Source organism: Erpetoichthys calabaricus, chromosome 12 (assembly GCF_900747795.2).
Source record: "Erpetoichthys calabaricus chromosome 12, fErpCal1.3, whole genome shotgun sequence".
NCBI classification, from domain to species: Eukaryota; Metazoa; Chordata; class Cladistia; order Polypteriformes; family Polypteridae; genus Erpetoichthys; species Erpetoichthys calabaricus.
Genome location: NC_041405.2, coordinates 16,021,198 through 16,035,224, shown reverse-complemented (window position 1 = coordinate 16,035,224; position 14,027 = coordinate 16,021,198). Strand labels below are relative to the sequence as shown.

The following is a 14,027-nucleotide window of genomic DNA, read 5'->3' as shown; positions in this document are numbered from 1 at the left end:
ATGCCCAGCCTACCTGGAAAGGGGTCTCTCTTTGAACTGCCTTTCCCAAGGTTTCTTCCATTTTTTCCCTACAAGGTTTGTTTTTTTTTTTTGGGGAGTTTTTCCTTGTCTTCTTAAAGTGTCAAGGCTGGGGGGCTGTTAAGAGGCAGGGTCTGTTAAAGCCCATTGCGGCACTTCTTGCGTGATTTTGGGCTATACAAAAATACATTGTATTGTATTGTATTGTATTGTATTGTATTGTATTGTATTGTATTGTATTGTATAGTATGAAACCCGGTAGTCCTTCCCCATGGGTAGAAACTGCTTGCAAGTCTGGTGATGTGGTATTCAGTGCTATGAAATTAACTGCAGTGTAATGGGGGCAAAGAGTATGTGGCTATGTGAGTCTGATGGACAGTGCTTTTGTCAGGCAGCTCAGAAATGTCCCTAATGGATGGGAGTGTGAAGCTACAAATGAATTGGACCATGTTTACCAGTCGCTGAAGGTTTCTTAGCTTTACCTGATATGCTCTGTAGCTCCATATTCATCTAATGAGAAGGAATGCATAGAAAATAGAAAACATTTTTTTTAACCCATTTATTCCAGCGCTATACCAGTATATAATATCACTTATATTTAGGAGGCCAAATGAAATTCCTAGCAAAGAACTTTTAAATGTTATTATTTTTGTAAACATTTTACAGTATTTCATAACACACCCCTATGGCTTTGCTTTACTTTTGGCAGAGTGATGGTGACAGGAACCCTGGCTGACAGACATCCTGGAGAGCTCCACCTTTTCAGGAATTACGATGCTCCTTTGACTGGCCTGGATCCCCCGTACAAGAGAAGTGCCCATTTCCAGCCTCTCACTGAGCCCACTGGTATCTTCCCTTTTCTCTCTGTTGCCTTTTTTTTTTTTTTTTTTTGTAATTGTCCGAAAATTTAATGTCGAGATTTTGATGAATCTCGACGTTTTAGACCTCCCTGACTTTTTTTTATTTGAAGTTTAGGGAAAGTATTGGAATCCTCCGAAAATTCAATTTCGAGATTTTTATTAATCTTGACGTTTTAGACCTCCCTGAGTCCAAAAATACCATTTTTGGAATTGTGTCTGTCTGTCTGTCTGTGTGTCTGTAAACATGATAACTTGAGGCAGCTTTCACTTAGGTGAACTAAATTTGCATACAAATATTAGGTACAAAACGTACATTTCTACCAACTTTTGGGATATTTCCACTAACCTGATTTATTCATTATTATTATTCCAATTTATTCAACTTTACTTTTATAATAATTGTTTAATATATTATTAATTTGATTTTTTGTTGATGGTTCTTTAACGTTCATAATACAAAAATATAATCATTGTCTTGCGGTTTACTCTTCAAATATCCATCCCCAATATCTGAGTATACGAGAAAGTCTAGGGGAGACCACTCCCGATTTTTAAATATATATGCGTTTTTATTGGCTTTGTATTGATTGATCTATTATTTAGTTATATGTCTTGTTTTTATTTTAAAAATGTTTATTTCTCCTATCTTCTGAAATCCATGATGTCCCCTTGCCCCCAGAGACATGTTAGTGTGGGAATTTTCATTTTCATTACTGAACTGGTTCTCTTTCACCTTGAAAGTATTCATTCTTGGTCTTTGTTTTTTGTGGATGGGCACAGAAGTTCTCTAGGCTGTTTTCCATGGTATTTTATGTTGCGAAATGAAACAAAGGCAGATTGTTTAAATCTACACATGACCGGTAGATGGCAGTGATTATGATTTGAAACTCTAACAAGACCTTTGACCAGCATTGCCCTATATACTGCTGTTCATCTATCTAGAGCACTGGCATTTGTTAGAATGGCCCATCACAGACTTTGTTAGGATTGATTGCCCACCTGAAGCTCTTCCCCATCCCAGGCCCAAAACATGGTTGGGTGTCTGAAGTATGGAAGATTTTCATCTTGTTTTTTATCAGACAATAGTTCCTGCTAGGTTATTCACTTTTTAAATTCTAATCACTTATAGGCATTGAATCTTTTTTATAATATATAGGTCCTTCTGTTGTGTTGTTTCAGCCGATGATGTTGTGTTTATGGGGTATGTGCAGAGAGCAAGCAAGCGTCGGAAAATAAGTGATGAAGGTTAGTTGTTGCCGATTGACTTTCCAGCACTGAAACAAAGTTTAGATTCAGCCTCATGGCTGCCTGTCTTTTGTTAATAAAGTGTGGTTGGTGGCGGTTTTGATTGTGTAGGCATTTTGGAATGCCTTTCTCACTGCAGAAAGAATGGCACTCGCATGCGGGGGCAACATTCATCACTGAAGCAGTAGACATCTGGTGGAATGTGATTTGACCACTCTGTGTAGAAAAACTTGTTTTGCTTTGTACTGCAGGGAGCACATGACTCGCATGAACACCTCATGTCTTTGTCTCTTATTTCTGATATTTGTCTTTCTTGTGTTTTTAATAACATACATTCACTGATTATGTAATTTTTTTTATCACTTAATTTGTGCGGAGTTTATGTACCTAAGTATATTTTATATTCTTTATATCCTTTTTGTATTAGATAGATAGATAGAGTCAAAGTAAAAAGTATGTGAACCCCTAGGAATTCTCTATATTTATGTCTAATTCCCATATCAAACATGGTCGTATCTTCATGTCAGTCACAATAATGAACAAACATAGTCTCCTATAACTAAAGATTTTCAGAGAATTTTTGACCATATTGAATAAATCATTCAAACTGTGAAACTGAAGGTTGGAAAAAGTAAGTGAACCCTAAGCTAATGACTTTTTAAAAAAGCTCATTGCAGTCCGAATTTAGCACACCTGGAGTCCATTTAATGAAACAAGTTCAGAGGTGTGGCTCAGAATGACTTTGATTGATCAAAAACACTATAAAGTTTGAGTTTGAGCTTTTGACAAGAAGCATATCCAGATGGGAATCATGCCTCGCACTAAAGGCTGGAAAGGGTTACAAAGTCATCTCAGAGATTTGAGATATTCATCAGTCTACTGTTAGGCGAGTTGTCTATAAATGGAGACAATTTGGTTTTGTGGCTACTCTGCATAGAAGTGGGTGCCCTGCTAAGATGACCCCAAGAGCACAACGCAAAGTCAGCAATGAGGTAAAGAAGAACCCTAGAGTGACAGCAAAGGACTTGAAGAAGTCATTAGAACTGGCTAACATCTCTGTTCATGAGTCAACTATACGCAAAACATCGAACAAGAAAGGAGTCTATGGCAGGCCACCAAGAAGGAAGCCACTGCTATCAAAAAAGAACATTGCTGAGCGCCTGTAGTTTGCGAAAGAGCACTTGGACACTCCACAACGGTACTGGGAAAATGTTTTGTGGAATGATGAAACCAAAATTGAACTATTTGGGAGGAACAAGCAGAACTTCATTTTGCGTAAAAAGGGCACTGCATATTAACATCAAAACATCATCCCTACAGTAAAGTATGGTGGAGGGAACATCATGATTTGGACCTGCTTTGCTGCATCAGGGCCTGGACAGCTTGCCGTCATTGAGGGGAAAATGAATTCAAACGTTTATAAACAAATTCTCCAGGATAATGTGAGGGTGTCTGTCCGTCAACTTAAGCTCAGAAGAGGTTGGGTGATGCAACAGGACAAACGACCCCAAACATCGCAGCAAATCCACAGCACAATGGCTTCAGAAGAACAAACTCTGCCTTTTGGAGTGGCCCAGTCAGAGCCCAGATCTCAGTCCTATTAAGGTGCTGTGGAATAACTTGAAGAGAGCCATACACAGAAGGCAACCAAAGAATATGAAAGTGTTAAGGCAGTTCTGCAGGGAAGAATGGGCTGAAATTCCCCCCGCACGATGTGCAGGTCTGATCTGCAGTTACAGGAAGCGCCTGTTTGAAGTCATTGCTGCCAAAGAAGGGTCAACCAGTTATTAAATCCCAAGGTTCATTTACTTTTTCCACTACCACTGTGAATGTTGAATGCGTTTGTAAAATAAAGACATGAAAGAGTAGAACTGTTTGTGTGTCATTGGCTTAAGCTCATTGTGTATATCAGGACCTGTGACTTAGATGAAGATCACATCACTTTATATGAACAATTCATGCAGTAAACCAGATAATTCCAAAGGGTTCACATACTTTTTACCTTGACTGTAGATTTTAGGTTTTAGTATAGTAGGCAGGATAACATAGATAGTTAGTTTGCTTGCTTGCTTTTTCACTCATTCATTTGTTTGTTCGTTCCTTATTTGTCCCAAATGGAATTTTAACTTTTTACAGAAGCTCAAGTAATATTATAACAATAACAATCCCACTCAAATACACACAAAGAATTTCAAAAAAGAAGAAAACTTGTGACTTGGCTAAAGCTAAGAGAGCAGTCTCAATGAGGCATTGTAAATGTGTATTCCTGTAGTTGTGAAGGAGCCACGTAGCGTTGCTTTGATGCAATTTGGGTGAGTAATTTATTGCCTAAAACTACTCCATGCTAGTGTGTCAGAGAGAGGATTACCATACTTTTGTGAAGGTTGGCACAAATGTGTTTCATACATTACAATATCAGCTCAAATATATTTGATTTTTCAGGAAAGGAAGATTGAAGTTTCAAATAAAGGTAGTTGTACTTACTAATCATGGTGCTGGAGAGTGTCCATGATTAATAAGTAAGTTGATTAGCACATGCAAGTAAGAATTTCACTGTACTGTGTACATTTGACAATAGTAACTTTATAAAACTACAGGGTGGCCCACGAAAAAGTAGCCCGCCTTCCTGCCAGAGTGGCGCGCCGAGTGAATCCTTCCCCGTAGCACCTTGTCAACCCAACCCTTCCACCGAGTTTATTGGGGGACGCCGATATTGGTCAGTAGTCAACCCGCATGCGATTCATCAGGAACCTCTTCACGATCAGAAAGTCAGCGTCTGGTGTGCTGTGTCTGGAACTCGGATTGTGGGTCCCATATTTTTTGAGACAACAGTGAACAGTGAACACGAACGTGTACATGAGAATTTTTGAGGAATTTTATGGACAGTTGACGCTGGAAGAACGCGAGTACGCCTTCTTCCAACAGGACGGCGCGACTTGTCACACGTCACACGTGTCACTGGCACGAATTCAGGAGGCATTTACAGAAGACAGGATTGTCACCAAAGGATTGTGGCCACCGAGATCGCCGGACTTAACAACATGTGACTTTTATCTGTGGGGCAATTTGAAGGGAAAAGTGTACGCTAATAACCCGAGAACTTTACAGCAGTTGAAAGACAATATTCGTAATGCAATTCAGAGCATTGGTGCCCCAGAGTTGCGTCGCGTATATGACAACATGTTAAGGCGCGCCCAAAACTGCATTGACGCACAAGGGGATCATTTCTAGCACTTTCTGTAAAGAGTGAGTAAAGATTTTGGCATTTCAAGTTCTTTCTTTCTTTACGGAAGGCCGCCAGTAATACTATAGTAACGCGGGCTACTTTTTCGTGGGCCACCCTGTATAATGACCTATATGTTTAGATATAAAATAAGGTATTGTTCAATTTTTTTTCAGAACAGCTTGTGTGGCGGGCTGCTCGCTCCAGTGGGGCTGCACCTACCTACTTTAGACCAATGGGTCGGTTTTTGGATGGTGGTTTGCTGGCTAATAATCCAACGCTTGATGCACTCACAGAGGTCCATGAGTACAACAAAGCTCTGAAGCAGAGGGTACAGTATTCAGATTGAGTTAAGGGACTTTTGTTTAAAAATGTAATACAGGAGCCGGGTGTGGAGGGGTTGGAGGGTTCAAACAATGCGATATGCCAGCACAGAATATTTAAAACAAGTTTTCCTGTCAAAATAAACTTTTTTTTCTGCAGGGCATGGGGGCTGAGGTGGTGCAGCTTGGAGTGGTAGTGTCCCTTGGCACGGGGAAGCCACCACAAGTGGCTGTTAACTCTGTGGATGTGTTTCGTCCTTCAAATCCTCTGGAGCTTGCTAAAACATTTGTGGGAGCTAAGGAGCTGGGTCGCATGCTGGTAGACTGCGTGAGTAAATATTAGCCTGTTGGGTTCCGGAAAGGGAGTAATCTTGGGTTGATTGCAGTGCTTTCTAAAGATAAAGAGCTCAGAAATACATTTTTTTTTCTTCACCTGCCAATATTTAACATAAGATATGGGCAGTTTGCTAAGCATTTGCTAAGTCTTTATGAATTTTGACTTCATCTCATACTTCAGTGTTTTTTTTGCTTTTTTAATATTGTGTCAAGACATTAATTTCTGTTATAAGATTTAAATTCAGACTGGATCTTTTGGCCTAACTGAAAGTGCGCCTCTTTTTTTGCAGTGCACAGACTCGGATGGGAGAGCAGTTGATCGTGCAAGAGCTTGGTGTGAGATGACTGACATCACGTACTATAGGTAAAAACCAAAACCTGTACTCTGGCATGGATTTTCTTTTTTTTAAATAATCAGCTGAAGCTCAGGATGATCTGAAGTTTCCTTAAGTTTATTTATACAGTTGTGCTTGAAAGTTTGTGAACCCTTTAGAATTTTCTATATTTCTGCATAAATATGACCTAAAACATCATCAGATTTTCACTCAAGTCCGAAAAGTAGATAAAGAGAAACCAGTTAAACAAATGAGACAAAAATGTTATACTTGGCCATTTATTTATTAAGGAAAATGATTGAATATTACATATTTGTGAGTGGCAAAAGTATGTGAACCTTTGCTTTCAGTATCTGGTGTGACGCCCCTTTGCAACAATAACTACAACTAAATGTTTCCCATAACTATTGATCAGTCCTGCACACCGGCTTGGAGGAGTTTTAGCCCATTCCTCCGTACAGAACAGCTTCAACTCTGGGATGTTGGTGGGTTTCCTTAACTGCTCGCTTCAGGTCCTTCCACAACATTTCGATTGGGTTAAGGTCAGGACTTTGACTTGGCCATTCCAAAACGTTAACTTTATTCATCTTTAACCATTCTTTGGTAGAACGACTTGTGTGCTTAGGGTCGTTGTCTTGCCGCATGACCCACCTTCTCTTGAGATTCAGTTCATGGACAGATGTCCTGACATTTTCCTTCAGAATTCTCTGATATAATTCAGAATTCATTGTTCCATCAATGAAGGCAAGCCGTCCTGGCCCAGATGCAGCAAAACTGGCCCAAACCATGATACTACCACCACCACGTTTCACAGATGGGATAAGGTTCTTATGCTGGAATGCAGTGTTTTTCCTTTCTCCAAACATAACACTTTTTATTTAAACCAAAAAGTTCTATTTTGGTCTCATCCGTCCACAAAACATTCATCCAATAGCCTTCTGGTTTATCCACGTGATCTTTAGCAAACTGCAGATGAGAAGCAATGTTCTTTTTGGAGAGCAGTGGATTTCTCCTTGCAACCCAGCCATGCACACCATTGTTGTTCAGTGTTCTCCTGATGGTGGACTCATGAAAATGATCATTAGCCAATGTGAGAGAGGCCTTCAGTTGCTTAGAAGTTACCCTGGGGTCCTTAGTGACCTCGCCGACTATTACACGCCTTGCTCTTGGGGTGATCTTTGTTGGTCGACCACTCCTGGGGAGGGTAACAATGGTCTTGAATTTCCTCCATTTGTACACAATCTGTCTGACTGTGAATTGGTGGAGTCCAAACTCTTTTGGAGATGGTTTTGTAACCTTTTCCAGCCTGATAAGCATCAACAACTCTTTTTCTGAGGTCCTCAGAAATCTCCTTTGTTCATGCCATGATACACTTCCACAAACATGTGTTGTGAAGAGCAGACTTTGATAGATCCCTGTTCTTTAAATAACACAGGGTGCCCACTCACACCTGATTGTCATCCCATTGATTGAAAACACCGGACTCGAATTTCACCTTCAAACTAACTGCTAATCCTAGAGGTTCACATACTTTTGCCACTCACAAATATGGAATATTCAATCATTTTCCTCAATAAATAAATGACCAAGTATAATATTTTTGTATCATTTGTTTAACTGGTTTTTCTTTATCTACTTTTAGGAGTTGAGTGAAAATCTGATGATGTTTTAGGTCATATTTATGCAGAAATATAGAAAATTCTAAAGGGTTCACAAACTTTCAAGCACAACTGTAACAAGGGAGCCCAGGACACAGTTACCTTAAGCAGTTTTCATGCCTAACTGAGAGAAGTATCGATATATTCTATAAGTATTTATAATTCTTGAACATCCTGTTGCACTCAGGTTAATCAGAATGTAACTGTTAGTTAAATGTGCATTTTTTTTTTGTTCTGTCAATCTGTCGTGGGTAAATAATTCTCTTAATAATACTGAATTCCAGAGTTTGCACTTAACTTAAGGAAAAACTTTGTTAATGTAAAGCATTTCTCCTTCATTTCCTCCGGACAATGCATTCCTAATTCATATAAGTAATTGCATAAGGCAGTTCTAACAATGGATTAATTCTAACTTGGAATCATTCTAGCATAATCTAAATCAGGGGATGAAGGGTCAACTGAGGTATTCTCTAAAGCTACAGAATTATTAACCTCTGTTTTCTGGTGTTATGCAAGTGGGAATTCGACAGTAAATGCAGGGTGAGCCAAAAACCCTAGAAGATAAAATACATTTCATTACGGCACATGAAAGGGTATACAAAATAGATTTTTTTCACTATGTTTTAAAAATGATGTCTTCAAGGTGGTGGCCATCACTCTTCGAGACGATTTCTGAACACTCGTGTGACTCGTTCGGGCATTTAAAGGGGAATAGCATCCTTGAGGGCCTTAAGGTTTTGAGGTCGGTGTGTGTATACCTTCCACTTGAGATAGCCCCACAAGAAGAAATTGCACGGATTGAGGTCAGGTGAACATGAAGGCCACCCGACATCACCTCGCAGGGAGATCAACTTCCCCAGAAACATCTCCCGCAAAACTTTCATGGATCTCAGCGCCGTATGAGCTGTCACTCCAACCTGTTGAAACCAGGCATCCACCACATCCATTTCTTTCAGTTGGTGCTGCAATAAGTTCTCTAGAATCCAAAAAAAGTAAGGGCCCACAATGGCAACTTCTGCAATGGCGTACCAAACTGTAACATGCTTACTGTGCAAGGGTCTCTGATGAAGTTCACGAGGGTTGGTTTCAGCCCAGTAGCGAAAGTTTTGCTTATTTACCCAACCATTCAAGTAGAAATGTGCCTCGTCACTGCACATAATGATGGCATCTTGATGAATGATTTGCAGAATGTTTGTGCACAACTCAGCTCTCCTAGACTCTCTCAGTAAGTTCCTGCACTGCAGTCATTTTGTTTGGATGGAAATTAAGGTCCTCATGCAAAATCCTCCTCAAAGATGTGTTGGAAATGTCAAAGGCAAAAATGTGCTGAACGCCTAGAATTGATGCCCTTACAGCTTGGATGTTTTCAGGCATTCGTACAGTCCGAGCACGGCCTCGACATTTTCTGTTCAATGTTGTACCCGTCTGTCTAAATTTAGCCACCCACTGAAGAATTGTTTTCCGATTTGGGACGTCACCGTTAGGAGGAATGCTGAAGTGCATTCAAAAAGCGCACTGCTTAGTGATGATGGATTCATTGTTTTTGAAGAACACTTCGACAGTGAAAGCACGGTGCACACCAGAGCAAGGCATGTTGCTGACTGAAAACTGCAAGGGATCGCCTATCAAAGGACCCCCCAACCCACTCAGCCGCCTCTACCTCGCGCAATGACCTTAAGAAATGTGGTACTTTATTTTGGCTAACCCTGTATTAAGATTACAAAGGGAAGGATCTCGCTGAATTTCAGAGTATTGACCCTTGTACTGAAGAGTCTACACTTTATCTCAAAGTTAAACATTTGTTAATATAAAACATTTCTCTTTCCATTTTGCAAAAGTAAAGATTTTGTGAAGGAAAATTTTTAAATTGCTTATCTGTTTACATTTCCACAATTGCAGGCTGAGTCCCCAGTTCTCCATGGAGGTAACGTTGGATGAGACTCAGGATGCCGTCCTGGTTCACATGCTCTGGGAGACGCAGATCTACATCTATGAGCAGAGAGAGCAAATTCAGAAACTGGCTCAGTGGCTTCTGGAAGCCTAACTATGGACAAATGAGTGACGATGGAGAGACTGCTGCCAGTCTCAAACGGGTTATTCCTATTGAATGTAGGTTTTTGACAGCATCTAGCAAAACAGAAAAGACAAGTGATGTTCCTAGAAAGAACAAACTGACAGATCCAAGGCATGGGTGTCTGAACATAGCCTTCTGCTTTTCAGTTAAATGTAACAGCACCTGTTCAAACTCATGAGGTGGGCTTTTTCTATAGCTTCTTTATTAGTCTTCCACTAATTACTAAGAAGATTACTAACGGCTGTATGTGCTCATACATATGTATTAGTGCATATAATATTGAATTTAATGCCGTTGATAAAAACTGAACATTTTTCTTGGCAGATATCCCCACATGTGGGTTTTCAGCAGGTTGATCAATTTATAATGGTAGTTAAAACCAAAGGACCCATCTTTTATGTATATTTTTCTATATGGACTGCCTAGCTGTTGATCCTGAATAGGTTTCTTTGATATTGATTATGCTGAACAAAGCATATTTATTTGATGAGGTATTAACTTTCAAACTTGAAATTGTATTTAATATTAATGTATGTGGAAAATATTATGGAATGAAGATAAAATACTTGGCTATTTTGGAAAAGCTTGCACAGTCCACATGCAGTTAAGACCATTAAGTACTGACTCCAGAAAGTTGTACTGCTGCTCTGTTGCAAACTGACTTCGTTTATTCCGGCTGTAAAATTACAAGTGACCTCTTCTCAGTAGTATTTTTTAGTTTGAACACTAGAGGGTGTTGCCTCCTACTGCTTTACAAAAAAAAATAATAATTAAGTGCATAAATCTTAAACTTGATCCGTTTCCCACAATAAACTACCAAATATTCTGTGGATTAAAAAATTTGGCATATTAATAAAGATAATATAATCGATAGAATGTGATTTATGTGATGAGTTCAATAAATGAGAAATAAGTTGCAGTTTACTAGCAGGACTCTGTAAAGTAAACAAAACAAATAAATAAATAAAGAAGATAATATGTAGGAGCCCTTGAATTACATATAAGGTTTAAATTATTGAAGTGCATTTAAATAATAAACAGCTGATGGAGATTTCTAGTATAATGCTGTTGATTAGTAAAATGTCCACTGCAAACAAAAATCTTGAGTCCATTCATTATCCCGATAATCCAATCTTTGTTTGATTACGCCGCCTTACAAAAAAGTTGCTGACTTTGAAAGCGCATAATCTGAAGTGACATTTACGGCATACCATAAAGGAAAATGTTTGAATTAGTTATACCACACATGGTATAAGAAGGAAGGAAGAAGCTGAAGGAAACTACATAATTATGTGCTGCAAGTTTTGCGTTACTGACTGTTGAAAAGAGAAAAGTTAATAGTTCAAGAGCGGAGGTGATTTAATAATGTGAAATTCAAATCCAAACAAAAAATAAAGCCTTATTCTAATGAGACATCCGTTTTATTTAAATTGTAGTTAATGATATACCTGACTATTTATAGAGACTTTATTTGAACTTGAATTTTTAACAATATTTTTGACGTGTTAATCATACTTTGACGTTTTTCTTTTTTAATATAAACTGAAGTAATTGTCTTTTACCTTATGTTTCGGTTTGTATGTTTTTGTGTGTATCAGCTTCATACATCGAGGAGGATGCATAGCAGTTTTGGTGATATGTCCGCCCATTTCAAAATGCACTTCCTTTGTTAATTCTCACTCACACTGAGTTGCGGAGTGTAGGGGAGTGAGACCTTGACAGACCACCACTCAGATCCCTTTGTCTTTCCTTTCTGGGTTTTGCAGGTAGAAGGGAAAGTGAAAATGTGTCTATTCTCTGTCACCTCCGGCCCTTTTTGCTTACATTTTCAATGCCTATTAAGTGATGTCACAGATAGGCAAATAATTCCTTACTGCCTTTATTACAGGATCTTCAAAAGCATTTGAGCTCAAAGGTCGAGACTACTTGAGCTAATCTTTAATATTTATTGTTGTACCTTGTAAGCATTTCTCTGACACAGTTGATCTGTTATTGATATGCAGTTTATATATCATCTCATTATTACATTAATTGTATGTAAATGCAATAAACATCTTGTCTGCATTTTGCTTGGCTGTAATTATGTCACTAAAAATGTTTTGCAACTTGATGGGGGTGTCCCTGCAAGACTTATCTTTGCTCTGCTGCTGCGAACCAACCTGATCAGCCTTGACTCTGCATCGCTCTTGAGCTGGTTTGATATATTTTTAATATGCTGTATGTTTACTTTTTAATATGCTCCACTTGATAAATAAGAACATTTGTTATTGGCTGCCTTGTTCCAATTTCAGAAATCAAGCCCGGTGGTAAACAACTCGCTGGTTTACAACCAGCATGAACTGTTGGGTTCCAAATGTACAGAATGTCTGGGCAGCAGGCAGTGGTTTTGCTCTCCTGCGATTCCATAGTCCACGAGATTAACAGATATTTCTCAGGTGCTTTATTATGAAGCAGCTCTTTTAGGTGTTGCCATCTCCTTGACTCCTGTACTTGGGGGAGTTCACAGATCAGGTTTATGGTCTTCAATTATTCATAGCCCTGAGTGCAGAATGGACCATTCAGTGCAACGGGGAAACTGATCTGAGGAAGGCCGCTGTTCCGAGACACTGCAAGGAGAGGCAATTAGAGCACCCCCTCCCTTACCAGCACCATCACCACCACCACCACCACCACCTGTGTGTCTGCCTATTCTTAGCATGGCGCTCTCTGGAGATTTGCTCTACACTTCAACACTCAGCATTTATGGGGTGAGTTTAATTTTTGTTTGTGTGGAAAGTCCCTTAATTATTTCAGACTCTGCTATTCATGTGGTCTGTGGCACCTGCTCTGGTTGCCTTCTGTTCGGTATTCTGTTCCGCTCTACAGAGGAACCTTCAGGGTGATGGTCCAGGTGCTACATTTCCTCCATTTTCACTCTATTCTGAAACAAGTCTGAAAGGCTGTACAACTTTGTTGTATTTCCTGTCAATATATGCCTCTTGCTGTCCTTTTTATTATGTGACTAACTTTTAGGCAGCACTTTACAGTATCATTTCTGTCTCCCTGGGTTTTAATATAGTACTTTGCACCATGTTGTTATTTACCTGTATTATTATGTCTGTGTCTATTTATTGAAATCTTCTTAGAGACGACAACACCCTTCCATGTATCTGATCTCTGTCTTTCACATCCATTCAGTTTTTATACAGCGCATTTTCGTTTGAGGTTGTACAGTGGTTAGCACTGTAACTTCAAAGATAAATAATCCTGCAATTCACATCCTATACATGATCACCTGCGTGGACTTTGTACCTTTTCTTTGTGTTTTCCTGAGTTTTTCTAAAGGTTTTTTGTTTTTCCTTCCACATCCCAAAGATGTCCATACTAGACTGATAAGAGATTGCAGATTGGCCCCCATATAACTTTGAATTGGCCCTTTGATGTGCTACAATCCCATTCAGGACTGGGTCCAGCCTTGTGCTGGATGCTGCTGAGATAGTCTTTGGCTCCTTCATCCCTGAAATTGATTAAGTGAGTCTGAGAATGTAATGTTACATTATGCTTCCATTTACAAATACAGTAAAGTATAACATGTAACGGCACACAGAAGCACAACATATTTGTTTTACAGACTAAAACATATGCGCAAAGCATACAATTAATCAACTTAAAATTATATATCAAGCACATCTGTCTCGTTTAAAATTGTCCAAAATGTTTCCAGGGCAAGATCCAACCTGCGATCGCTGCAATCGAGCTCCAACCTCATTGGGCCACATGTCCTGGGTGTGCACCAAATTAACATCATTCTGGACCAAAATCTTTAAATGCCTTTCAGACAGCCTGGGGGTCACAGTCCCTCCTAATCCACTAACAGCTGTGGTTGGTGGGCTCACAGAGGGGCTTAAAGTGGAGAAGGACAAACAAACTGTCATTGCCTTTATTTTACTACTAGCCATGTGCACCCAACTACGTT

General features: G+C 39.3%; 2 protein-coding genes across 3 annotated transcripts in view; both read left to right on the top strand.

Annotated features, from left to right (window-relative positions):
• The window catches only part of pla2g6 (phospholipase A2, group VI (cytosolic, calcium-independent)), a 47,854-nt gene extending 37,012 nt beyond the window's left edge, over nt 1-10,842 (top strand). For both annotated transcript variants that reach the window (XM_051934427.1, XM_028816699.2), the window contains 5 exons: nt 728-864; nt 5,523-5,677; nt 5,830-5,997; nt 6,296-6,369; nt 9,898-10,842. In XM_051934427.1, the coding sequence (XP_051790387.1) occupies nt 728-864; nt 5,523-5,677; nt 5,830-5,997; nt 6,296-6,369; nt 9,898-10,042 (679 nt within the window). In that variant the 3' untranslated portion in view covers nt 10,043-10,842. The remainder of the gene's footprint in view (nt 1-727; nt 865-5,522; nt 5,678-5,829; nt 5,998-6,295; nt 6,370-9,897) is intronic.
• Nucleotides 10,843-12,191: 1,349 nt separating this feature from the next.
• The window catches only part of LOC114662300 (brain-specific angiogenesis inhibitor 1-associated protein 2-like protein 2), a 43,325-nt gene continuing 41,489 nt past the window's right edge, over nt 12,192-14,027 (top strand). Inside the window, exon 1 of the mRNA XM_051934447.1 lies at nt 12,192-12,819. Within this exon, the coding sequence (XP_051790407.1) occupies nt 12,769-12,819 (51 nt within the window). The 5' untranslated portion in view covers nt 12,192-12,768. The remainder of the gene's footprint in view (nt 12,820-14,027) is intronic.